Source organism: Gopherus evgoodei, chromosome 2 (genome assembly GCF_007399415.2).
Source record: "Gopherus evgoodei ecotype Sinaloan lineage chromosome 2, rGopEvg1_v1.p, whole genome shotgun sequence".
NCBI classification, from domain to species: domain Eukaryota; kingdom Metazoa; phylum Chordata; order Testudines; family Testudinidae; genus Gopherus; species Gopherus evgoodei.
In genome coordinates this window covers 117894094-117921158 of record NC_044323.1, presented here as the reverse complement: position 1 = coordinate 117921158, position 27065 = coordinate 117894094, and the positions used below count along the sequence as shown (strand labels likewise).

At 42.2% G+C, this 27065-nt stretch overlaps 1 protein-coding gene across 1 annotated transcript in view; it reads left to right on the top strand.

The window, feature by feature from the left end:
* Positions 1 to 27065, top strand: part of ERP44 (endoplasmic reticulum protein 44) — a 126690-nt gene that overhangs the window by 33016 nt on the left and 66609 nt on the right. The window contains exons 3-4 of the mRNA XM_030551576.1: positions 7191 to 7230; positions 12577 to 12692. Of these exons, the coding sequence (XP_030407436.1) occupies positions 7191 to 7230; positions 12577 to 12692 (156 nt within the window). The remainder of the gene's footprint in view (positions 1 to 7190; positions 7231 to 12576; positions 12693 to 27065) is intronic.

Sequence of the window (27065 nt, the reverse complement as noted above, 5' to 3'; positions counted from 1 at the left end):
CTATTGTGCTTAAATGATTTTTGCCCTCAGTATTTTTTCTATTATTTTTCTAAAGGTAAAAATCTTATTTTCCAGATGGTAGTTACCAAGATCACACTAATTTATTAATTATGAGCCTATTTTTGCAGGCCCTCTCCGAAGCAGAATTATAAGAAGAAATAAAGCGGCACAGCCCTGCTCACATTCACAGAGTACAGTATAGCAGATCACTGCAGAAAAGACTAAGCCACAGATCTATGTTGATTTCTCTAGTTGTGCACATGTATAACCAAAAATAGGAAATTATCCTTTCCCTAAGGTGGAAGACCAGCTGTCCAAATCAGTATTAGGGAATCAAATTATATAATATAATTAAACAAAGCACTGAGGACAGATTCTTTTAGGCAGAGTATCGAGTGCTGTGACACTATACTTAGGAGGACCTCTACAGAGCCATAGGAAAGTTACAACTACGTCTTGTCACCACCTTCTGCTGTAGGTTGCCATGCCCTTATGTTCAGGTTATTGTTCTTGGCTTCTGCTGCAGTTGCCATGCCTCACTGCCAACTCCATTCCAGCCCTCCCCCTCCAGCCGCCCTAAGTAGCTGGCAATGAAGTGATGAGAGCGGCAGGTAGCCAAGATGTGGAAGGAAAAGTAAACAATAAACGGGCCTCTTTTCCCACCATTTCTTTCTTTCTAGCCCTCCTAGCCTCCATATTATAAGACCAGGAGTTTCTTCAGCATGCACCAGTCCAAATTAAATCTGGTATAACTACTGATGGTAATAGCTCTCTTCCCCGGTAGTCAGGATCTTAGCATTTTGAACTGGGGAAGATTTTTAAATCACAGTGCCCTCCTTAATATATAGGTCCTAACAAAGGTGCCAAGTCCAGACAAGCATCAGCGCAGCCCTTTCCTTTGGTCATGAAAAATTTCAGATGGCATCACACCAACTCAACACCAGCGCAAAAACAAAACTGTCACTAGTACCTTAAGTTCCTCCACATGCATTCACAAGCAGTACTAATGTTGGTGACAGTATTGCTAGTATGATCTCTCTCAACCTAAAACTCCCATGGCCTAAGTGCTTCTGTCTGAAAAAGATAGGAGGCTACATATGTTTCATAGGACTTTGGTCCTTCAAATGCATTATTGATGCAGATTATTTACCAGCTGTCTTAGTGATACAATGGGAAACTATGGAAAACTGAAACTGAGGCCATGTCCAGACTACCCGCCTTATCGGCGGGTTAAAATCGATTGCTCGGGGATCGATATATCGCGTCTAATCTAGACGCGATATAGCGATCCCCAAGCGCGCTTATATCGATTCCGGAACTCCATCAACCCCAACGGAGTTCCGGAATCGACACGGAGAGCCGCGAACATCGATCCCGCGCCGTCTGGACGGGTGAGTAATCCGATCTTAGATATTCGACTTCAGTTACGTTATTCACATAGCTGAAGTTGCCTATCTAAGATCGATTTCGCCCCCCTAGTCTGGACCAGCCCTGAGTCACCAGAAATGTCAATTTACAATTCTGGCTCCTCCCAGACACTGTGTAAAGGAATATAGATCATATGGCAAATTGGAGCAGTCCCTGAAGTACAACAGGAGACATGAGTACAACAGGAGAAGTACAACAGGAGAACTGTAGCTGCCCTCAGTTCCGTCAGAGTGATCTGTATGATTCTCAACTAGCCCTATCTAAAGTTGGATGGACACACACATGCGTGCACACACAAATGGTTTGATACCACATTTTTTCAGTTTGAGAGTATGCTTGAGCCACTCATCTCCAAATCATCTCCTCATGTTCAGGTGCAATATTGCAGTGATTCTAATGCTCCCTTTAGCTGTTCTGGCTCCACAATGATCTGTTGTTTTATGTGGCCTAGCCCTCCAGCCAGGTCACTGCTCAGTCCATTCTCCTTCTGGGGTTAAGAGAAAAGGCCAGAAAATAGGAAACTCACAATCTCATGGTCTTCAAGACTGTCTCCCAGCCTCTGTCTGGAACTTTGTCATTCTTGGCTTCTTTTATTCTTAACACCTATGCACCATCTCTTGGTTCCAGCCCAGAGACCCTTGCTTAGGTGGCTAAGTACTGTTCCTTAAATCCCACCACCATTTTCCCTTGGTTGTTCCTACCTTTACCTTGCATATCAGCATCTTCACAAAAATCTGCAGACTCTGCTATACTTGCCTTGACTTTGTGATTCCTTGAGGCTCCTCCTGGGGCCAGCTACAAAGGTGCTTCCTCAAAGCTGCTCTCAGCTCCTCTCTGCAGCAGCTGAACTGTATTGCTAATAGCCTCTCTATTATTTGCCTTAAGACAGTCAGTACCCCTCTCCTTTAAACAGGAGTTTCACCTCAGCCCTCTCAGGAATTAGGGTTATATCTTGCACAGCTCTCTGGTTCGGAGTAGTCAATATTTCCCTCCGTCTAACAGAAGTTCCCCCTCAGCTCTCTTTCTTGGTGAGGTTGTATCCTAGGCCCCTTGCTTTCAGCATACTCAGTGTTTCCCTCCTTCATTCAGGAGTCTTTTCCCCATCCCGCACCTCTCTCTGGGAGCTGGATTTATAGTTTGACAGCTGCAAGGCTTATGTGAGCTTCCTTCAGCTGAACATCCTTTCCAGTTAGTCCCCTAGCTTGGAGGATTTAACAGGCAGCCTTCCTTGCTGATGTATGTCCCTATTCTGAGGAAGGAGACAGCCTTTATGCTGGTCCCCTTCTCCCAGTTGGTCCCCGATTTGGTTAGGAAAGAAGGGAGCCTCGCCCTGCTCATTCGGCCAGTTGTTTGGTCCCAGGCCCTCAAAGAAACAGTGCCTGTCTTTCTCCCAGTCACTACTTATTCCTGGGACCACTTCCTCTCTATCTGCCTTTAAGTTCTTGTATATCTGTGCTGGACCTTCCAGATCCTTAAAGACTGCCAGGTGATGGTGTGAGCTGACCATTAGGCCCTACTGCCCTGAAGGCAGCCTACCCCATCACAGAAGCAAATGGCCACCTACAGCTTTGGTTAAAATGAGGTCATTGGACACTGTCCAGAGAAGGTACTCTGTGGAGCTATGCAAGATTAGGGCTACTGGACTGTGGTCGTACAAATAATAATCACCACCGTCACAGGAACAGCTTTGTTCAATTGCTAGTCTCAAGCAACCCATGCAAATGCCAGGACATGAATGAAACCATCTATCATCGACTTTAGGTCAAAGCAATACAGCCTGCTCCAAATTGTATTTATTTACTCAGAGCACTGGGAACAAACAGAGCAGGACTCCATCTAAACAAGTTATTGAGAGAGCCTTAACTTCACGTTTCCATTTTACTATAACACAGACAATTCTTTGTTTTTGCTTATGGATGTCAGCTCTTTTCCTTTCCTGATTTCAGTCACTGCCATTTGATCTGACAAATATTCCCAGGGTATCTTCCTGGATTATGGTAGTATTAAATACTGTCTTTCAGGAAAAAAAGGAAATTCACTTCTCTCTTCCTGGAGAACTTTCTTAATCAAGGAACTATACACAGAGAGAGCTTGACACAATTGCACAGTGTGATACGTTTTCTGTAGCGCCTTGGGTACATGATGCACACAGACACATGGTGCCAGGGAACTCAGTCACAGATTTGGGATGGTGATGAATACTGTCATGTACATGCTCTCATCTCAGAACAATGTTAACAGAATATGAAAATAGCCATAACAGAAAACCAGTGGTGTGTCAGAAACTAAATCCAATTCTGATTGAAGCCTTTTGAGAATGCTAATCTCATACACAGGCATGCTTCAGTGAAACAGAGTTCTCATGATGAGACCTATCCAGTAGTTCTGCTGTCTCCTATATATTTTACCCAATCATATATGTTGGAAGAGTTCAAGGTCCCATTGTATATTCTCCATCCTTTCAACTGATGAGTGCAGAGAATCAGGTCCAACCATTAGCAAACCAGGCAGACCTATCCTTAGGTCAGATGCCAGTTGGAGATAATGGAGGGGCTCATTCAGGTCCCAGTTCAATCCAAGGAGAGTACACCATACACTAGCTAGAACTCATGGTGTCTTGGAGCAGTGTTCCTTCCATAGATAAGATTTGTTCCATTTTTGATAGTCAAAGTGTCTGGTGTACTTTACGTAAACTAGGAATAACACAGTCATTCTTACCTCAGAGAAAATTAGCTTCTCCTGTCTTGGGTGAAACAAAGTTTTCTATCTCCATGTGCACTGTCTACTAAAGGGAAGATGAACAGCAAGATTTACGTGGCAAAAGTCAGATTAAGCAAAGTGAAACCTGCACCTAGAAATGTCCTCGCCCATTATAAATCATTTTGATGGGGGTGATGATTGACCTCTTTGCCTCTAGAAACAGCAGTAAAGTGCACTCTGGTCTCTCTGTGTATCAGGACCCAGCATATGAGGTGGTGAATGACCTCTTGCAAAGCTAGGCAATGTCTCTGCTATATGTCTTCCCACCTCTTCCACTGCTCCCAAGGACAGTACAAAGGACAAGAAGGAGAGATCATAACTCTTTCTTTCTGGCTTAAGAGGCTATGGCTTTTAGGTCTGATTAATCTAGCATTGGACTTTCCAGTGTCTCTGTCTCGGAAAAGAGATCTGCTGTTGCAAAATTCAGTCCTCTATCTGGGACCTGACAGGTTCAAAATGGAAGTGATTATCACTATCTTGGATCCAAAAAGTCAATAAATAGAATTTACTGTACTGACTTGTGCAAAGTCCATAGTTCAACTGCTATGTTAAACAAGTGAACCATAGCCTTGAGTTCCTCCAGGAAGGCTTTCTTGTGTATATATGAGTGTGTGAGCAAAAAGATTATCTCTGTAGTATGATGTTAATGGCAGGTTCAAAAAAAGGAAGTTTTGTACAAATTCCAACATTAAATACTTCCTTAGAGTAGCAATTCTCATTCCAGCCCTATGAGGAACTGGGCAGGATGTGAAGGGGAAGAGGAAGCTGGGATTGATTGACAAAGGAGACTGGAAATAGGAGAGGTGTAGGAGATTCAGAGGAGAGATTGGGAGCCAGTCACAGGTCGGTTCACAGAGACAGGATGGGGATCTGGGAATGGGAGAACTGCGACTGGCTGGGCAAGGGGACTTGGCCTGAGAATTTGTGTGTGGTGTGGGGAGAAACAGTGGGAGCTGAGGAGAGGACATTGGAAGTGAGAGACACTGGAAGTGGGGAGGGGCAGACTGGTACTCAGGGGAGTCTAGGACTTCCTGGGTAAAAAGACTCGGATGAGGAGCCATTGGTGGGAAGAGACAGAACTGGGCCAGCGACAGACTGGAGGGGACAGGACCGAAGGGGTAAAGCTTGAGCAGAACATATAAAATTATGTGGGCCCCCTAGAGTACACACTCTTGCAGACCTGGAATGGGGATTCCTGAGTGTCTTTGTTCTGCTGTTGGCAAGTATTTGTGAAACCCACTGGCAAAATATTTCATCCCCCTCTAATGTTAGTTCACACAGAGGATGACAACGTACTATTACTATCATGTACTCCATCAGCTCCAGGAGCAGAGGTCTGTGTGGTGGATCAAAAAGCATTAACCCTGCTGCTGAACCATGTGAATGTCAATATGATGCCACATGATGGATTTTGTTTTTTCTTCAGTTTGTTTTTTTAAAAACCTAGAAGATTACACATACAGCTATATTGAATAAACATTTTGGTTGCAAAGCTGAGCACCCAGGAAATTCCAGAATAAAGGTTGCCTGTGCAACTTTAATTTCACTCCCCGGAACATATGCATTATGATAGTCTAGAATTAAATTAATATTTTTTTATACAGCACCCTACCTCTTTCAGTGCACAGGAGGGACCATGCTCTGGGAATGAATCAGGTTTGTGTATTGAGGCTTTTGTCTGTAGGGCCCCTGCCTCCTTGTTACAGAAGTTGAACGGTGTGTACTGAATGAAAATGGGATTGCAGGAAGAGAAAGGACAATAACATGGTTGAGACAGTTGAATGCTGCCCTGCACAACTGGATTCTATCCCTGCCTCAGCCACAGAGTTCTTATGTTATGCTGGGGAAATCACTTAAACCACATATTTCACAGGTGATTGCTAATCATGTGTTTCTTTTTTCTGAGTGCCTGACTTGAGACCTTGGGGTCTCATTTGCAATCTCGTTTGTGGAAGAGATGAGCACACTGTGTTGCAACTGAAGTCAATGGGAGCTGTGCTTTGGACATATAAAGTTCTATGTAATGCTAAGTACCACAGAAAATAAAATCATAGGCATCGCAAACTGGGCACCCAAAATCTGTGGTTACTTTTGACCTTAATCTCGCTGTACCCCTTTTCCATCTGTAAAAGGAAGATTTCTCCCCTTCTCTTCACAGCGGAGTTTTGGAGTTCATAAACGTTAACTACTTTAAGACTTGGATACCATAGCGATAAGCATAACAGAAAAGCTCATTAGAAAATTAATAATTCTGACTTTAGGCCATAATTTAAATATTGTGCAGTAAATAAGGCCTAGGGCCATACATCAAACAATGAGGAGAAAATAAAATATTGAACAGCTGCTCATTAAGTGAGCATCATCCATTCTGTACACTAAATGAGATGGGGGCTTGTAGAAAAAATATATGTTCATGTATAGAAGATTGTTTCGTAATGCACACACAGAATGGGACCAAATTAAGGTTTCATAGACAACCTTAATTCCGGCATTTCCTAAACTTTTTGAATGCTCAACATTGCAACCTAAATGTTAAATGTTCTTTTCATTTTGCGTGTGTATGTGCGCCCATTTGTGTGTAATTTAACATCCCTCATAAGTACCATATCCTTTGGTTTGGAGCAACTTGATAGAGGTCTAGAAACTTCTCACTTTTGTCTGTCACAGAAGCTAAAAGTTATTGATTTGTTGTTTAATTTTTTGTATTGAATGCAAAGAACTTTAATTGTCTAAATTTAGCTTGTTGACATTGTAAATACACTTGACATAATGGCACCCCTTCCCTTTCTCTTCCCATATAGACTGTACCCATTCATAGCAGTATTTTAGTTGACTCATCCCATTCACTAAATTTGTAACAGCAACTGGATTGTAATCTCCATAACCTGGAAATTCTTGTTCTTGTTCCTTGTGTATGCTCTGGCCCAGATAGTCTCTGATTTAAATGTTGCAACTAATGTTTGCATCAGAACATGACACTGTTTTATGTTTTTTTTTTCCAGACAATGCTGATGTTGCTTTAGTTAATTTTTATGCTGATTGGTAAGTGTCAAAAGCTTTTCTACTTCATGTTAAAATCTCTACGTGTTGGAAATTGTCCTGTTCTATCGTAACACATCTTATCATTCTAATCAAAGATACAATACTTGTCATTTTTCAAACCAATTCGCACTGTTTTTCATATAAAAATACTTTACATATATGCAGTATAGTGTGCTTCATCAGGACATCTGCCAGGGGAAAAAAATTGGTTTAATGATAGTGAATGGCAGTAAATATTTAATCAATATTGCCATAACTTCTACAAAAAGCTGTTCTCTGAGGGGGGAAAATCCTCTTAAGTTTTTGAGCTCCTTTCTAATGAATGATAGTCTAAAACAGGGGTTGGCAACTTATGGCACGCGTGCCAATTTTTAATGGCACACTGCTGCCTGTCGGGGTCCAGGCCGCCGGCGCTGCTCAGCCCACTGCCAAACCCAGGCCCGCAGCAGGCTGAGTGGGGCCGGAGGCTAGGACCCCGGCAGGCAGCTGTGTGCCATTAAAAATCCTACCCAGCCCGCTGTTCTCCACCTCTCCCGCCGGCATTTGCACATGCTTTCTTGACCTCTGTCACTTCTGGCGGGAGGTTGTGTTTCCGGGTTAGCATGTCCATACCGCTACCTGGTGTCCGCGGAGTCTAAGTAGCCCCACCAGCAGAGGCAGGAAAAGGGACCTGGCCCCACAGGAGTTGCAGCGCCCGCGAGGCCTGTAAGTGGGGAAGAGTCCTGGGTCCTAGCTGTGCTGTCCGCCCGCCCCCAGCACTGCTGGCCCCACTCCCTGGATTCAGGCAGGCTGCCCTGGGGTTGGAGCACTGGTGCTGAGATGAGTTCGGCTCTGTAATGGGGCAGGCCACAGCCCAAACCTGAGCCCAGGGGCTGCTGCTTGCTGCCTGCTGGACCCTGGGAACAGCTGGGTTGTGCTTCTTTCCCCACCCTAGGTCACTGGACCTTGCTCCCCTCCAGCAGGGAGGGCAGAACCCAGGAGTCCAGAGCCCTACTCTCTGCCCCCCCACACCATCACCTCGAACAACTAGAGACCAGCTGAAAACCTAGGAATCCAGAGTCCTCGCTCCCAGTACTCCTCCCCCAAGCATCAGACACCAGCCCCTTCCCGGACCCCAGGAATCCCAACTCCTACCCCGCTCCCCACCCGCTCCCCAACCCTCTGCCCTGATCCCTGCACCCCCCCTCACACATGCCCAGCCCTTTGCCCTGACCCCTGCACTCCCTCTCACACACCCCCAGCCCCCTTCCCTGACCCCTGCACCCCGTCACACACACACTCAGCCCTGACTTCAGCACCCCCACACATACCCAGCTCCCCCACCCCATGCTCTGACTCCTGCACCCTCCTCACATGCCCCCAGCCCTCTGCCATGACTCCTGCATCCCTATACATCCCAGCCCCCTCCACACTCCATGCCCTGACTCTTGCACCCCTCACATCACCACCCCTCACCCTGAGCACCAAACGGGAGCTACTGCACCTCCCCCCCCACACACACATTCCCACCTGCACCCCTTGCAACAAATGGGAGCTGCCCAGATAAGCGCTCCACACCCAAACCTCCTATAATAATATAATAATTAGAGATATACCTGTCTCCTACAGCTGGAAGGGACCTCGAAAGGTCATCGAGTCCAGCTTCCTGTCTTCACTAGCAGGACCAAGTACTGATTTTTGCCCCAGGTCCCTAAGTGGCCCCCTCAAGGATTGAACTCACAACCCTGGATTTAGCAGGCCAATGCTCAAACCACTGAGCTATCCCTCCTGCCCCAACCCTGAGCTCCCTCCCTCCCTCATTCTAGCTCTGGTCAGACCCTACACCTGAACCCCATAGCCCTGTGCTCAGTGCACTCCCACCTCAGCTTAGTGCGGAGAGAGAGGAGGAGAATTGGCTTGAACCAGGGAGAAGGTAGGGCTGGATGCTCAGCCCAGTGCTGGTCTAGGGTCCTGGCTGCTGGCCCTACTCAGCCCGCGGAACTGCAGGCTGACAGCGGACTGAGCGGGCCAATGGCTTAAGATCAGCATTTTAATTTAATTTTAAATGAAGCTTCTTAAACATTTTGAAAACCTTGTTTACTTTACATACGACAATAGTTTAGTTATATAATATAGACATAGACCTTCTAAAAAACGTTAAAATGTATTACTGGCATGCAAAACCTTCAGATTAGAGTGAATAAATGAAGACTCCGCACACCACTTCTGAAAGGTTGCTGACCTCTGGTCTAAAAGATATTATTTCTCTTTCTCCTCCCCCATCCCCAACAACAACAAAAAAAGGCATCAGAGAGTTGCTTTAGAAAATCAAGTCTTGTCTACTCTGGAAGATTATCAAAGTAGAAAATTAGTGATATTATGACATCCTAAGAGTCAAGAGGCTGAAACTTGAGCAGTTGTGAAGGGAAAGCATTTTTGGGTAGACTGGTTAAACCTTTAAAACTCTTGTTAAAATTAATATGTTTAGTATTTTTCTTATTAATTACAAGAAAATCTCGTTTCTGATAGAGCTCCCTTAAATACAATATGCTGATTTTTGAAAAATTAAAAGGTGGTTCTGCTCCATTCTTGATATTTATAAAGTTTTTTTTCAGCATTGGAGAAATTTACTGACTTCAGTGAAACCAACAATCTGAAAAGTGATGTTAAATATAGAAAATTATCATACTGGAAAAAGAAATTAATGTTTCTGTTACTGCTTTAAATTTTAAGTGTTATTTGTAACTATAGTGGGTACATTATTTTCTGAAATTTTGAGAGACAAGATGTCCTCTTTAGCTCCAATGACTAATATTCATTTAAGGGAGAAGATATCTGTGTTAAATTCAAAACATCCTCACTCCTTCAGTTAAGGTTGGAGCGCTAACAATATGTATCCTGAGAAATCAGAGGTCTTCCAGGAAGATTAGACTTGGCATTCCTAAGGTAAAGATTAATTGGAAGAGACAAGCTTCATGTGTATCTCAGAAGGAAGCAAAAGCAGTTTTTAAAAATCCTTTTCAGATTTTATTTACTGATAATTCATTCAACTGCTCTCAAGTGATTAAAATTATATTTGAAAAGGATCTTATATTTTCAAATCCAATCTTCTTTATATATATTTATATAGTTGCCCCAATAATAATGCTGTCTATTTTCAGAGCACCGTGCAAATATCAGCTAATTAATTAATCTACAAAACCATCCTATGATGTACTTTATTATCCCTATTTTAGAAATGGGTACAGTGAGATAAATTAAGTCACTCCCGTTGACTATTTTCTAAACTTGTAATTGGAGCCCTTTCCCCAATGCTACAGAATTCCTGTCTTGGCAAAGAATTGTAGTCATGCATCTAAGGGCTGATCTACACTTGAAAGTTGTAAATTAAAGCACACTATCTGTTCCGGAATAACTCCATGTGGATATTCAGGAATAATTTTCATGTATAGACAAGCCCTAAGGGATGGTGTAACACAACTTGTATTAAAAAGCTAAGGCTTGATCTATACTTAGATTTTGCTGGCATAGCTGTCAATGAGGAATGTAGAGAAATCACACCCTCTACCCAACGTAGCTATGCTGGCAAAAAACCCTCGCATAGACACAATTATACCAGCACAAAAGTCCTTTTTGTCAGTATAGTATATTCTGTTCAGAACACTGGCTTAAGAACCCCTACCAGCAAAAGACTCTTACCAGTATAAGCTGCATCTATGCTGGGGTTGGGGTTGCCACGATAGCTCTACTGGCATATTTTTACTGGCAGACCTTCTTAAGTGTAGACAAGGCCTCAGTCTGTTTTATTTTTGGTGTAAGTTTGCAAGTGTACAAGCCCTTAAGATTTCATTTTTAAACAAATATTTCTAGTCCTAGAAGATAGTCTTAAAAATGTGAACAGCGCAAACCAATGAACTGTTGCTGTAAACAATAGCTCTAGGAAGATAAACTGCCGTTTATCTGAATGAGATGTTAACTCTGAGAAGTATGATATCCACTTAATGTCAGTACTTCAGTATTTCACGGTTTATTCTTTTAGTAGAAAAATACACTAACGTGCTAATCTGAAACAAGTTGCCCAGTTTCCTCTAACCAGCTGCCTCTGGGAGCTTCTACAATGCACATATACATCGTCAATACAAAATTCTGCAGCATAACAAGAACAGAAAGCGTGGAGACAGTAGAAGATAAACTAAATTTAAGGCCAACATAAATAATGGGTTTATTGTACTTACTGTAGTGTCCGTTTTAAGTTTTAATATAATGAAAATGTCTCCAAAGAGCCAAGGCTTTTATAACTTTTTTCCATCATGTCCATCCCTTTTTCCCAAAGCAGGAGAGAGGCTCTCTCTCCAAGACTTCACTTGAAAATTGAACATCACTGCAAGAAATGAACCATGGAATTCCCTAGCTGGGTACATGTTACCACACCATGATCTTAAATTTAAAATTTTAGTTTGAGATTTTAAATTCAGCCATCTAAAGCAATAGGTATCGTTATCAATACCATTTCCAATGAGAATCTGGTGGCACTGTTTATATGAGCTGACCATTTTAGCTGCAGATTACTTGAGTTATGAGAAACCCAGATAATCCTTTTTGTTAATTTCACTTAGGGTAAAATAAGAGAGGAAAAGGAAGGAATCTTTGACTTTCTGAATAGAACTCACTTTCTGTGGACTTAAATGGATAGAATCGCTTGGCACTCCTCAAACTATCTTCCATTTAATGTGTGTTTATTTTTCAGCTGAATCTTACAGGCGTCTTTTGTGAATGGTGTCATTCAATCATTTGTTGGGTTAATCACAAGTACATATTCCCTTTACTAACTTTTTACGTTATTTGAGTTTATTTTTTCCTTGTATAGGTGGAAATGTTACTGTGACTTTCATATGGCTACCAATGGAGTCCTACACAAATACATACTTGCATTTTCCACAAAGCCACCAGATCATATGCACATGCTAAAATACAGGAGAGCTCCTATTTCATGAGCTTTTAAATGGGGATTGAGAAATTTATAAAATTGAGAAGTTAATAAAACTGAACATCTCAAAATTACAGCAAAAATGGTGCATAAATTGCAGTACATTACAATCCATCATTTTCTTGTTGTGCTTCAAACCACTGCAAAGCAATTTCCAAGGCATTGAAATGTGAAGGGGATGTCAATTTGTTCTTTGACATCACTTTAGTTATGTGATATTTTTTTCCCATTAGGAAGAAATTATTTGTATAACTGGTTATTCAGAAGATTGGTGTTCATAAAATCGATGTTCTACTAAATCACAATTTCTCACTGAGTCACCAATAAAAGTAAAATATTTGAAAGTTATTGATGTATTTGCTGTCTTTGACTATCAACAGGTGTCGCTTCAGCCAAATGCTGCATCCTATCTTCGAGGAAGCTTCCAATGTCATTAAGGAAGAATATCCAGATAATAATCAAGTCGTTTTTGCCAGAGTAGACTGTGATCAGCATTGTAAGTAACTCAAAGTAAATCCTAATTTAGTCTGTTGTTTTATTTTAAAATGTCCATTAAGGAAAGAAGAGTTTTGGTAGCATCTTGCTGATAAAGGAAGCCTAATTAATTTCAATCTGACATATTGGCAAAACTATTAAAGAGCAGCTAGCGTGCAGTGAGGCCTCCATTGTAACTTAAATAGCCCTGGGGAAGCTGCCTGAGCTAGAACAGCCTTTTCTCGTCGTCTTGTGAGTGGCACTGCAGCCAAGAATTCCTGCCATGTTAAATCCCCCACCACCTACCTACACGGGGTGGGGCTACGTAAGCTGTTTTTCACAATACTTTGCTAAGGCTCATAGGTTGAGTCCCTCCCTTTTTCAATATGAAAATGAAAAATGGCTCCCCTGTTGATGTTGCCATCAACAAGTGGTTGTCTTGCTTTTGAAAATATGGAAAGATGAGATGGTTTTATTCCGATAGTAAATAGCAAACCGGGAAGCTGAATTAAAAGCAGTAACGGGTGAAGTGTAAGCAATGTCTGTTGCCTCAGTGAAAGACAAAGGGGCAACCATGGAGTTCTATTTCATTTATATTGCAAAATAACAGCTATTTTTTCTGTGCCATGCTCTGCTTCCTCTTTGTACATCAACAATTTAGGGTTTGATCCTGTAGAATTTAGAGCACATACCTGAGAGGTGCTGAGCGCTCCCTGCAGCATTAGGAGTTAATGGCATCCAGCATTTTTAAGGAAGTGCTCAACACCTTTTCAGGGTGCGACTAGTTTTTTATCCATGGGAAAAGTACATCCTGTTTTTCTGGAGCTGAAAATCCAAAGTAATAGCAATGTTTTAATGCTGTGTGCATTTAAGTCTCTTAGGTTGTATAGCTCTAGATAGAAAAGTGTTTACCTATTAACATGAATAGGTGTGCGCATATTTCTGACACTGGTACTTTAAATTACTATTGCCTTTTTTGCTGTTTTGACCATGAAAGTGCTGTTTCATGGTCTCCTAGAACTGGAGCTTTTCCCTGTAAAGTGTGTGACTTTCTTTTGGCAGTAAAGTTTCTTTACTGTTCTTGTAGATTTAGTAATGACTAAATAGCAAGCTTCAATATCTTCCACTGAGAAGCCATTATTTATGCTCTTTTTGTTTTGAATATTCTAGTTCTTCCCATAGGTAGTGTCCCAACAGTTAAAAGGACCTGTCTTGTGTTCTTGAAGGAAGTCTCAAGTATGAACACTATATGTTTGGGGCAGACTGTATCAGTTCAGTGTATTAGATATAAAATAAGATGGTTCTTCAAACTGTCAGGAGTGAGCAAATAGACTCAATTTTTGTTTTCTGTAAAGGTATCCACAGGGCCAATTCATAATCACAAAACATTTAAACGACTTCTGGATTGAATTTTTGCATCACTGAGTGTCAGAATCTTTCTGAGATGTTCTCAGCTTTAAAAGATCTATGACACTCTGTTTCCTTAATAGGCAGCTTTGAAGTATTCAGCTGGCTTTGTGCATCAGAGTGGAGGGGATCTGTTGAGGCACCGCAGTAAACATCAGAGCATAACCATTCTTGATGGACAAATTAAATTAGGCATGCAATAACTCAGTGGTCCCCAACCTTTTTGTCTGGCAGGCGCCAGACAAAGGAGCATGGCGGCGGTCAAGCATCTGCCGAAATGCCACCGAAATTCAGCGGCATTTCAGTGGATGCTCGATCACCAGCCAGGACACGGGTGCATTTAGAGGCCCCCACGGGCACCATGGCTCCTGCGGGTTGGGGACCCCTGCAATAACTGAAATCTCTCATTTCTCTGAGCAGCCATCCTCCTGTGTGTATTTTTTTTTTTATTAATTCTTGTGCAGAATTTGCTACAGCTGCTTGTAGTATTTCCAGAGCAACAGCGGAATGTAATTCTCCAGTGTACTTCATGGAGTATGTCTTTATCTTTCTTGGCTAATTTGTTACTTCACATAATCATACCACTGCTAATGCAAGAAGAACATTTTTCTGCTTAACTTCTGCTATCTGGAGCAGCCTTTCTAGAATCGTAGAACTTAGAACATGAATAATATATTTTAGGTTTTATCCCCATGCTTTGTTGACTGATGAACCTCTCTTGCTATTTCCCTTCACCCTTTCCCTTTCTCCACCTCCTACCACTCTCCCTTGCTGTCTTCTGGCACTTCCCCTAAAAACACTAAATATCATTCTATATTGTGCCATGGCACATGCCTGGCAGTCATAAACAAGAGCAGACTACAAAGTATTGAGATTTATCATCAGTACTAGTCTCTGGAAAACAAAATTTACAAATAAATAATTCAGTTAGTAATTCCCCTGAAAATGTATTATTTTTAAAAAAAAAATTGTCAGACACATGGTCTTTGCTGGAATTTTCCTACTGTCTTACTATCTGGTAGCTGCATTATATATCTATTCTGCTAAATGTTTAAATGCAAGTTCAGTCATTTGATTAACCTGTTCATCAGAAACTTGTTTACCTTATTGTACTTGCTTTGTATCAGAGTAACAGTGGCTCACTGTCACTTTCAACATTTACATTAATATTATCTCAAAAAAAGTTCTTGAACTAGTCAAACCAACTTATTTATAAAAGTAAATCTATATGTTTTTTCTTTCTGAATTAATATTCTGATTACTGGTCAAAGTAAATTCACTAAACTTTGGAAAGTTAGTAAGCAATCTGGCTGACGGTTTTGTATGTGTGTTTTGTTTTGTGGCTTTTTTGTTTGAGTTTTTTTGTTTTGTTTTAAGTTAGTTATTGACTTTATAGGATTTTGGATGTTACATTTGTTTTCAAGATATGGAAAACTCTGAAGGGTGGAGCTCATGCTGTCTGTAGCTAAAGTTACATTAACGCTTTATATAAGCCTCTACTTAGTTTCATTTTAAATGTTAGGGCTGAAACTTTTCTGTGTTTACTCTTTGCCTAAAGTTGAAACTTTTGAGCCATTTTCAAGAACGACATTGGGGAAAAGTCAGTAGTTCTGCTAATAATTTTTTTTCAACTTCTTTTTGAACTTTTGCACCTTCGTATTTAGAAGTAGAGGTTTGAAATTTAACCGGAGATATAGTCTTGGGTTAAAAGTGCCTTTTCCTATCCCGGAAAAAATGTACCCAGTTTCAGCGGAGTTATAAGCCTCTGAAAATGCCATTTGCAGACATTCAGTAGAGTTTAAGAGGCTTGTTACTTAATTTCTGAACATGCTAACTGCATTGAGCATTTTTGTAGCCTCTGCTGAGCCTGCTGCATGGTAGACACAGGTCTACAGGGTCCGGATGGAGGTCTGGGTGGTTATGATGCCTCAGCAGCAGCACTGCCCTTTTCGGTCTAAGAGAGGTTGGACTGGGTTGGGAGCCAGGAAGAATGCATGAGTTTGTGTCAGCTCTTCCAAAGGCTGGTATTACTTGCGTGCTCTTCCTTCCAAGCACTTCTTATTGAGCCATGGTCTCATGTCCCTCCCTTAGGAGGCAGACAAATCAGTTCTCATTTTACAGATTGTGCAAGATCACCTCTGGCAAAGCTAGAAATAAAACCCTGGTCTCTAGCATGACAGACCTAAGCAGTGCTTGAATTATGGGAGAATGTGGGGGGAGATGGGTTACTGCTTTTAGGGGCTACTTCACTTCTGTGTTATGATCCCCTTACTTCTCACTACTGTTTAAATTAAAGCCAGCCACTTGACGTTCATGGCCCCACTACTTTTTTCTCTTAATGTGAGTACTAGACCTAAGTCTCATCCGCTAAGCAGCCCTGTCTTTCTGAATGACGGTGGCAAATTATTGTTGTTTATGCTGTTTGTAGTCATAAGACCACGCTCAGCTCCAGAATCAGGAGTGGAGCCAGGATTCCTGATTCCCAGGATTCCTCTGTTGTCTAGTAAATAGTTACGTACTCCACTGGCAAAACATGCATTGCATGAGGAACCTTAATTCTGGCATTTTCTAACATTTGAGTGCTTAATTTGGCAACCTTTTTACATGATTAGAAGATAGTAATAAGTATGTAATAGTATATTTAATGTGTATTACTGTATTAAATGAATTAATAGGTTATGTATATTTTTAATATTATATAACCTTTCTAGTATAAAAAGTCATAGGCCAGTACTGTCTATTTTTGATTGGATTAACAATTTCTGTTTCTATATTTGTGTTGCATGATTTCAGGTTCTTTAGCACTGTTAGTAGAGGAATATTGTTGTAGAGGTGATGAATTGTTTGCACTGCAAACTACCTGTTTCCTTTTGAAATCAAATCTCTCCAGGGAACCCATATAGCTGCTCTCAGACCTCTCTAAATAGCATTCAGAATGGTCAACCTGGCATAGATACCTTTCATTTGATGCACTCTTATTCAAGTGCACTGCGGGTCCCAGCATCTCACACCAGCCTCTGAGGCAAAGCAAATTAAAGAGAATTATTGATGCTCTGCAAAACGTTTGATGCTTAATGACAAAACCATCATTCTGTCTGCCCTCACAGCCAATATAAAGATATTCTGCCAGAGACTGATATTTATAGTCTTGATATGATTAAAAAAGTTTAAAATTTGTTTTAATGTAGTATTAATATTTTGTATATATTACATTTTAAACTGATTCATGTGTAGTGTGAAAATATTAAGTTAAAATGAGTATGTTCAGTCTTTTCTTTCAAGAGTATGCTGAAGACTAATTCACATTATTTAGTGTGCCTAAACTAGTACCCTGACCTCAGTTACCAACATCACCAGTTTCTACGTGCCATCTGCTTGGAAATTCGTGTAATATAATAAGCTGTCAACCTGCCTATCTTCTAAATTAATACTTAGAAAATGCCATACTGGTTATGCAAGATGTATGGGTTCATCCAAACTTGCTGCATATTGAGTAAAAAAAAAAAACTTTTTTTCTGGGCAGCCATACAGTAATAAACCCATGGTGATATTTTTTCATGATAATAAAAATTTACATCATGCTGTCCCTCCTGTATGTTCTGTTCTTGCAAAGGGGAAGGGGGTGTATTGCAATATATAAGAATTCAGAGCATAAGTCAATTTTTAACTAATGGGAGTTAGGAAGATGCCTTCCAGAACTGATTGCTGCAGGAATTCTTGCACCTTCCTCTGAAGCATCTAGTACTGGCCACTGTCAGAGTGAAGGTACTATGCTAATGGATCACTGTGACAACTCCTTGGTTACTGTGTGTTAAATATTTCTCTTCAAGTAGATGTGAAGTTGTTGCCATTAGTGTGGTTCGCGTTGTAAATGAAAATAAGGGTCATATGATGGTCTGACACTGAAAATGTGCGCAGATCCAACTCTGTCTTCCACTTGCAATTTGGATTTTTAATTCTTTTCTGATCTAACAGAAACTGGAAAGAATGAAAGTGGCATCAGTTCAATTAGAGAGCAAAATAGGAGTAGAAGAAGGAAAGAGATAGCAAGTATCTCAAATATGGAAACACTGCTGAGGCAAATTGTGGAGTCTCTTCTTCTAGTGTCTCTAGTAAATAAATGTAAAGTCCTTCTAGCACTAGAACGCCTGCTTGCTTGCTCATAGCAAGTCTGGATTTAAAGTTAACTCTATTAAGATAATATCTGTACAGATCACTCCCTCCACCCGCCCCCACCTTTTCATTGTTTTGAACCAAATTTCTGAAAGGGTTTGGTTCTGTCAGAATAGTAACAGCTTTTTAAACACCCTTTCTACGTAATCTGGCTTCACCAGGCAATACAATGAGGTTTCAGGAAGCAAATTAGATAGATAATGCTCTGACTCAGATTAAATTTAGAATCTACCTTGGGTCAGAGCCTGGGTGAGGAGGGTATGTCCATGATCCTTGCTAGTACCAAGTTCTGGCCATGAGCTAGGTAATTTAACTGGCAAGTATGGATTGAACATCACTTTGAAGAAATACTTCATGAAAGGATGGGTGAAATGCCTCTTGTATGGAAGAGCAGCAGACAGCAATGGCTCTTGAGTGAATATTAACTATGGGGAAATAGGATTCTTCTTCAGTAGATCCAGCCATATATTCTACTTAGGTGTGTGCGCTTCTGATGCACCAGAGCCAGAGAACTGTATCTAAGAGCACCCGTAGGGGCAGCAATCACAACCTGCAGCCATACTTTTTTCTTGTGTATAGTAATTAGTAGTACCTTAAGCTAAGTTTAGTGTTAGTATAGTATTAGTTAGAATAGCTGGTTGCCCCATATCATGCCCTCACTAGGGTTCAAGCATTGTCCATCATGTTTAGAGGCCATCCCCAAAAACAATCCCCACACAAGGTGTTCCTTGTATCTCAGTGAAGGATATGTCAAAGAGCAGTGCTCCATCTGCAAGTTGTTCACAAACAGGACTCAGATGGTGAATGACTTGCAACTAAAACTGCACCGGCTGTTACCAAGGCCTCACGTAACTGGCTATCACCTTCAGATCCAGCAAGTGATGCTGCTCTGCACTTGGGCTCCATTGTTTCCCTCAAGCAGAAGAAGGGTCATTCTCCCTCCCCTGGTACGGCGAGGAATAGGTCCCATAAAACAAATTAGGATCATTCCAGGACCCTGGGACACTCCCTCATCTTCTAAGAGGAGTGGTAACTGGCATTGTTCTCCCTCCAGCACATGAGATGGAGTGGTTCCATCTAACCGCTCCCTGGTACTGGTCCAAGAGCAGTGACAGCCCGTACTGTCGAATCTAGTTCCAGCCTTGGAATGTCTGCTGAGTCCGGTACTGATTACATCAGCCCCAGTCTCCATACCAGCAGTATATCAGGTGACATCAGACCTGCTTTGCCTCTTAGTCCCAGACTTTCCACTGGTTCAAGAGTTTGCTGTGGCCATGGCTTCACCTGCATCATCTTTCTGCAATGTCATTGTCTTAGTTGCAGATCACATTGTCAAATTTGGTACCGACCATAGCCTCGGTACTGACGCCTCTCCCGGTACTGTATGGAAGTGTGTCTTATTCAATGCTGATCCCCCATGCCTTTTTGGCTTCGAAGCTGCCCCCATATTGGGTTTCAGGTGAGCCTGAATTTGCCCGGTCAGGTCTAACTCACCCACTGTCACCACAGAACTTCTGAGACTCCTCAAGATCAAGGCTGGGGTCGTAATCATCCTCGTCGTATAGGTGCCAGAGAACACCCTTGGATCACCGTCGGTACCGAGATTGGCATCTGTCCCACGGCTGGAACTGGGGCTTTTAGCCTGGAACCTTATCTGTATGATCAGTAGCCTCCTTGGAAAGCTCCTCAGTCTCTGAGGTCCCATTCCCAAACCCACTCAAGAGCAAGATCACCAGTCCTGATGGTGGCTTCCTCTCTTAAACCACCTCAGCTGCAAGTGACCGCTGAGCCTATTCTTCCTGGACCTCCACGGCTCTTCCAATCAGATCCTGTGGTACAAGAACAGGATCCGTCATTGGCACAGCAAACCACCTCCTTGTCCTTCCTGGACAAGTCTGCTGTGCTGAAATCTTCCTCTCTTCTGGTGCCCAAGGACTTTCAGATGTATTAAGACCTCCTGAAGCATATGGCCGCTATCTTGGGTAACCCGGTAGAATTCCTGCAGGAGAATACACATAAACTGCTGGATGGTCTCCAATCATCACCTCCGGGGAGACTAGCCATCCTGATAAAAGAGGCTCTTTTGGAACCTGCAAATGCCCTCAGGAATACCCCAGCTTCATTGCCTCCCATGGCAAGGTATTTGAAAAAACTGTACTTCGTTCCTGTGCAGGGTTTGGGGGTTTCTACTCCCTCCTATATCTCTGGTGGTAACTGCAGCAAATGACAGGGCACAGCAGGGGAGGCATAAGTCCACTTCTAAGGACAGGCCAAGACGATGAACTTAACTGGGAGGAAGCTTTATACTCCCATTTCCCTGCAAATGCGCACCGTGAAGCAGCAGGTGTTGCTCTCTGAATATGACTTTGTCAATTGAACAGCCATGTCTGAGTTCACAGACAAGTTGCCAGAAACCTCCAAGGAAGAATTTCTATAAACTATTTTTGTTCATCTTGACTTGTTCAGCTATAATCTTCCAGAGAATTCTCCATGCCAGCTATGAGAAGAGCTGATGCCAATGCACAGCTGTGTTGTCCATCAGGATTTTAATGCTTTTTCCTTTGACCAAAGGCCCTGGAAGCCAGTCTTATGGCATCTATTTGTTTATTGGGAATCTGATTTTTCAGTTTTGTGAGGGGCCATGAACTGCAAAATGACATCCTGATCCCTTCTCAGCAGAATACTTCTGTTACTTCCATGAGAGATGGGAAGGACTGAGTAATGGCTACGTCCCTAGAACAATGTAGTAGGATGCAACTTCAGTAGTGTGTCCTGGGGTGAGTGAAGAGAACTGTGGACCATTATATTGTCATGTGAATTTGGCCACCGCAGAAGGTGGCTCATTCTTAACTTCACAAGTTAACATTTTTAAATTTAAAGTTTTGAATCTGTTAGACCTAAGATGCTTAGGAAATATCTGAGCAAATCTATTGGCTGAGCTCCCTACCATGAAGATCTGTTCCAGTGTGATCCTGAGCAAGAATGGATTCAGTCTTCCTGGAGCCTAAGCTGGAGAAGAGAAGTTTGTTTTTTCCTTTGACCCTGAGCTCTGCTGTCTTAAATAGAGAAGTAATGTGAAAAGCCTGACACTCCCTGAGAAGACTTGGTTCTGATGAGCCTGACTTAATTGTGGCTGTACATGTTGCCATGGGAAACAAAGAGAAACAGCCACCAATGCCAGATGCTTAAAGAGGCAAATCATCTTGCTTTGGATATAGTTGTTGCTCAGCTTGCATATTAGGGGCTTTCTGGGAGGCTGCCTCATTAAGATATGTAAGTGTCACACAAAAGCTGTGTTCCAAGCCAATCCTGCTGACTGACAGATTTGCCAACCATATGTCATATGGAGTTTGATACTTTTGATAACTTTATTCTGAAGATCCAAAACTGGGCAAAGCCTTTCCTTTTTCCTCCCTCTTTTTCTACTTAATATCAACTGTAAACTTTTCCTTTGGAGGACTTTGAAACCTGTTGTTTGTTCCTTACTGTAGCATGGAGACAACTTCTTTTCCTTCAGCAGTTTCTAAGGAGAAGGGTTTATAGAAAAAAATGGGGAAAGATGTGGAGAAGGAACTGAACTGAATTTAAGGGCATAACCTTTTCTGTAGTCTCTAGGATCTGTATTTGTGGAATTTCATTCTGCTCCAAAACAGGATGGGCAGTTTGCAAAAGAATGGAAAGGACTGAATTTGAGATGTCTGAGCATTGCTGATAAGTGATTTGAAGCCTCAGTGTAATTCATGGCTCAAATTATTGAACAGTTTAGGAAATCTGTGTTCTTGTGAAGCTCTCAAAACCAGTTTTAATTGTATTCTTAGAAATCTGAAATGATAGGCTTTCATTATATCATGAGCATAACTTGTTCATATACAATATGTCAAATACAATGTTTGTCATTTTAAAGAAAATATGAAATGATCGCTGGAATGTGGGGCATTTTTTTGGTTTTTTTTTAATTCCCTGATTACTCCTACCTGCATCAAGTGCCAGTATAGAATATTATTGGTCCAAAAATGAGCATTGAGAATGCCTGGGAATATTTTAAAATTTAATTTAGGATTTACTATAACAAATATGATCTCTGAATGAATTCAAACAATATAAAATGCAAATATATGATGTATTTCCAATTTTATAAGGAGTATATTTTTGTAGTAGCTCTGCTTGTGTTAGCTCTATCTGTATCAAATGCCATGGTTTAATAAAATATTTAGGATGTACTTTATTTGACTTCTGAATGAGTGCAAACAGTTTTTCATGTACTTGCATTTTATATTCCCTAAGAGAGAGTTTTCAAATACATATTTGTGTAGGGCTGCCTTCTGCATGTGTTAGCTCTCCCTTCATCTCAGTGCAATTTATAAAGAGTATAAGTTCTGACTTATGACTGAATTCAAACACTACTTCATGAAATGTGCTTTAATTATAATTTTTATGCGAATTTAGTGCTCAACAAACATTCTGGCCTGATAGTCCTGGCGACATGAATCTCCATCTCTCAGACATGCAGACAGAGACCTGGAGATACAGTTGTGTGTATGCCCCCATGTTGCTTTAGTAGTGTGGCTCAATCCTGACTTTCAAGGGCTAGAACATCTAGAGATAAAAGTTTTTCATCTGAGACAAAAAACAAGTTCTAACTATGGCAGTGTGTTTTTGGGGATATCTGTTCATTGGGGGACTGGAATGTGACTACAAAATGCCATCAGATAGTAAGGGCTTGGCTACACTTGCAAATGTAGAGCACTGGGAGTTAAACCAGCCCTCGGAGACAGCAACAGGGAAAGTTCTGCCATGTGTTTACATTGTCAGCTGCAAGCACAGTGGGGTGGCCACATTCGCAGCTCTTGCAATGCCAAAGAGAGCAGTGCATTTTGGTAGCTATCCCAGTGTGCAAGTGGCTGCAGCGTGCTTTTCAAATGGCAGGGGGGGAGGGGAGTGTGACCAAATGTGTGTTGTGGGGGGAGAGACAGTGTGTTTTGGGGGCAGAGATGTCAGCATGTAAGTTCAGACAGCAGCAACCCTCCCTCCCCCAACCACATATGCACGCACCCACGCACGCACTCACAAATGCCAGCAGCATTCCACAGTAACTGTTTGCTTTGTGTCCCGGAGCAGATAAGCATGCTGGCTGTCAGAAACAGAGCTTTGAAAGGGGATATCCACATGCCTGCCTCAGAGTTTAAAACAATGATCAGGATGGCCACTTGATTTCAGAGGCTGATGGGACGTTTCCGGAGGCCAGTCACAGCTCAGTAATGCAACACATTGTCCACACTGACACCTGGGCGTTTCAGCTGGGGCGCAGCAAGCTTTATGCTTCGCATGGAGGTGGATTATCAGGAGCACTCCAGCTACAGAGTCAAGGTGCTCTATGGGCCGTGCCAGTGTGGACACCTCAGGAGTTAGGGCGCCAGGGGTTGATTTAATGCTTTCCAATGCTCATGATGATTGGAACTGGTGACCTTGTTGTGAAAGTTTCTATATCTGCTATTACCAATCTCAGGAGCCCTCTAGTCCACACTTCATATATTTGCTGAAAGACTGTTAAAAGTATTTTTTATTTTACAGACTTCCTTGGGAAACTTGCTCTAAACGTCATCCCCGCCTCACCCCACACACACCAGAATTAAGAGAATAAAATAGTCTAGCTCTATTTACAAATGCAATTTTTTGCTTTCATACAGTATCCTGGGATATTCAGGAAATAGTTTATTTCTGTTGCATCTTCTGTGAGCTGAACCTTTTGCTAGGTGAAGTTGGTGGGTTGATTATTACTGACAGGAATGTTAATATGTCCCTTTGCCTCCTGCTCTTCAGCAGGCAGCAATGAGGCTAATGGGCTCACCAGTAACAGCTCAGTTTCAAATCTTCCACTTTAAGGGAAGGTAAAGAACATCATAGTGGAGAAATTCAGGTTCTTATTCTTTGACTGAACAGCAGTCTTCAAGTGCTAGGTTTAGTTATGTACTTAGTACAGAGATGATACTGTTGTCCTTGTCTGACATTCTGCATCCAGCGGGCACTATGTGAGTGATTCTTTTTAGCTTCTTTCAGTAATATTTAAAAACATTGGTCATCAGGTTTTGCTGAGTTGCCTTTGGAGTATTCTGGGAGTGGAAGGGATGTTACAGCATCAGATTCGTTGTTACCTCTGCAATTCCAAAAGCTGTTAAGTACCTTTTTGTATCTGAGCACTTGTGGGTGGAATACCACTGGGCTTAGCCTCTCCTGCCTTACACACCCTGTCAATGTTGGGCTTACTGTTGTGAAGTATGTTTTGGCCTGCAGTTCCACCAATGTGCAGATAACTAGATAGAAATCATCTTGTTAAAAGGACAGACTCCACTTTGCTGTTTTCTTTGTACCTGACAGAGCTACTGTAGATATGTATCTGAGAACAAACTGTCTTTAGCTTCAAACAGATGAGAAGGATGGAAATGAATCTGACAGGACAAATATGTAGAGGGTTGGCCGAATTTAGTGTGCCTTTTTAGTGGTGCATTTGTCCTTTCCAGTATGATTCATAGCTTTGGCTTATATTGGATTCATTAGTTTTCCTGGATGCCCGGGTACAGCTGTGACAGATTTTTTTTTCTTCTTTCTTCCATCTATGTCTGTTCCAGAGGCTGCAGTGATACCCCTCCTGCAGTGCTTGCCACCTTGATTTACACTGTTTTAACCTTAGAGTACACTGCATTAATCCAGTTGTATGTGGATAGACCCTTGAAAAGCACCACAAAACTTTAGCTAGCACAGAATGCAGCAGCTAGTGTCTCGAGTGGGGTGAATGGTTAGGAACTTATTGCAGCATTGCTTCATCCTTAACACTGCCTACCCATTGGCTCCTAGTGTACTTATGATCTGTAAAGTGCTAAATGCTCTGGGATCAGTGATCTGAGAGATCCTTGTTCTGTTTACATTGTCGTGAACTGCTTTTGGAATCATAGGATATTATGATTGGAAGAGACCTCAAGAGGTCATCTAGTCCAACCCCCTGCTCAAAGCAAGACCAACACCAGCTAAATCATCCTAGCCAGGGTTTTGTCAAGCCAGGCCTTAAAAACCTCTAAGGATGGAGATTCCACCACCTCCGTAGGTAACCCATTCCAGTGCTTCACCATCCTCCTAATATCCAACCTAAACCTCCCCCACTGCAGCTTGAGACCATTTCTTCTTGTTCTGTCATTTGCCACCACTGAGAACAGCCAAGCTCCATCCTCTTTGGAACCCCTTTCCGGTAATTGAAGGCTATTATCAAATCCCCCCTCACTATTCTCTTCTGCAGACTAAACAATATCAGTTCCCTCAGCCTCTCCTCATCAGTCATGTTCCCTAGTCCCGTGATCATTTTTGTTGCTCTTCACTGGACTCTCTCCAATTTGTCCATGTTCCTTCTGTAGTGGGGGGACCAAAATTGGATGCAGTACTCCAGATGTGGCCTCACCACTGCCGAATAGAGGGGAATAATCACTTCCCTCGATCTGCTGGCAGTGCGCCTACTAATACAGTCCAATATGCTATTAGCCTTCTTGGCAATGAGGACACAGTGCTGACTCCCATCCAGCTTCTCGTCCACTGTAATCCCCAGATCCTTTTCTGCAGAACTGCTGCTTAGCTAGTCAGTCCCTAGCCTGTAGTGGTGCATGGGATTCTTCCTCCCTAAGCGCAGGACTCTGCACTTGTCCTTGTTGAACCTCATCAGATTTCTTTTGGCCCAATCCTCCAATTTGTCTAGGTCACTCTGGACCCTGTCCCTACCCTGCAGCCTATCTACCTTTCCCCCCAGATTAGTGTCATCTGCGAACTTGCTGATGGTGCAATTCAGCCCATCATCCAGATAATTAATAAAGATGTTGAACAAAACTGGCCCCAGGACTGACTCCTAGGGCACTCCTCTTGATTCCAGCTTCCAACTAGACTTCGAGCCATTCATCATTACCTGTTGAGTCCGATGAGCTAGCCAGCTCTTTGTCTGCCTTAGTCATCCAATCCATACTTCTTTAACTTGTCGGCAAGAATACTATGGGAGACCATATCAAAAGCTTTGCTAAAGTCAAGATATATCACATCCACCGCTTTCTCCATATCCACAGAGCCAGTTATCTCATCATAGAAGGCAATTAGGTTGGTTAGGAATGACTTGCCCTTCGTGAATCCATGTTGACTGTTCCTGATCACCTTCCTCTCCTCCAAGTGCTTCAAAATGGATTCTTGAGGACCTGCTCCATGATTTTGCCGGGGACTGAAGTGAGGCTGATCGGTCTGTAGTTCCCTGGGTTCTCTTTCTTCCCTTTTTTAAATATGGGCACTATATTTGCCTTTTTCCAATTGTCTGGGACCTCCCCCGATTGCCACGAATTTTCAGAGATAATGGCCAATGGCTCTGCAATCACATCAGCCAACTCCCTCAGCACCCTTGGATGCATTAGATCTGGATGCATGGACTTGTGGACGTCCAACTTTTCTAAGTAGTCCTTAATCTGTTCTTTCACCACTGTGGGCTGCTCACCTTCTCCCCATACTGTGTTGCCCAGTGCAGTAGTTTGAGAGCTGACCTTGTCTGTGAAGGCTGAGGCAAAAAAAGCATTGAGTACTTCAGCTTTTTCCACATCATGTGTCACTAGGTTGCCTCCCCCATTAAGTAAGAGTCCCACACTTTCCCTGTTCACCTTCTTGTTGTATCATAGCTGTAGAAACTCTTCTTGTTACCCTTCACATCCCTTGCTAGCTGCAACTCCAGTTGTGCCTTGGCCTTCCTGATTACACCCCTGCATGCTCTAGCAATATTTTTATATGCCTCCCTAGTCATCTA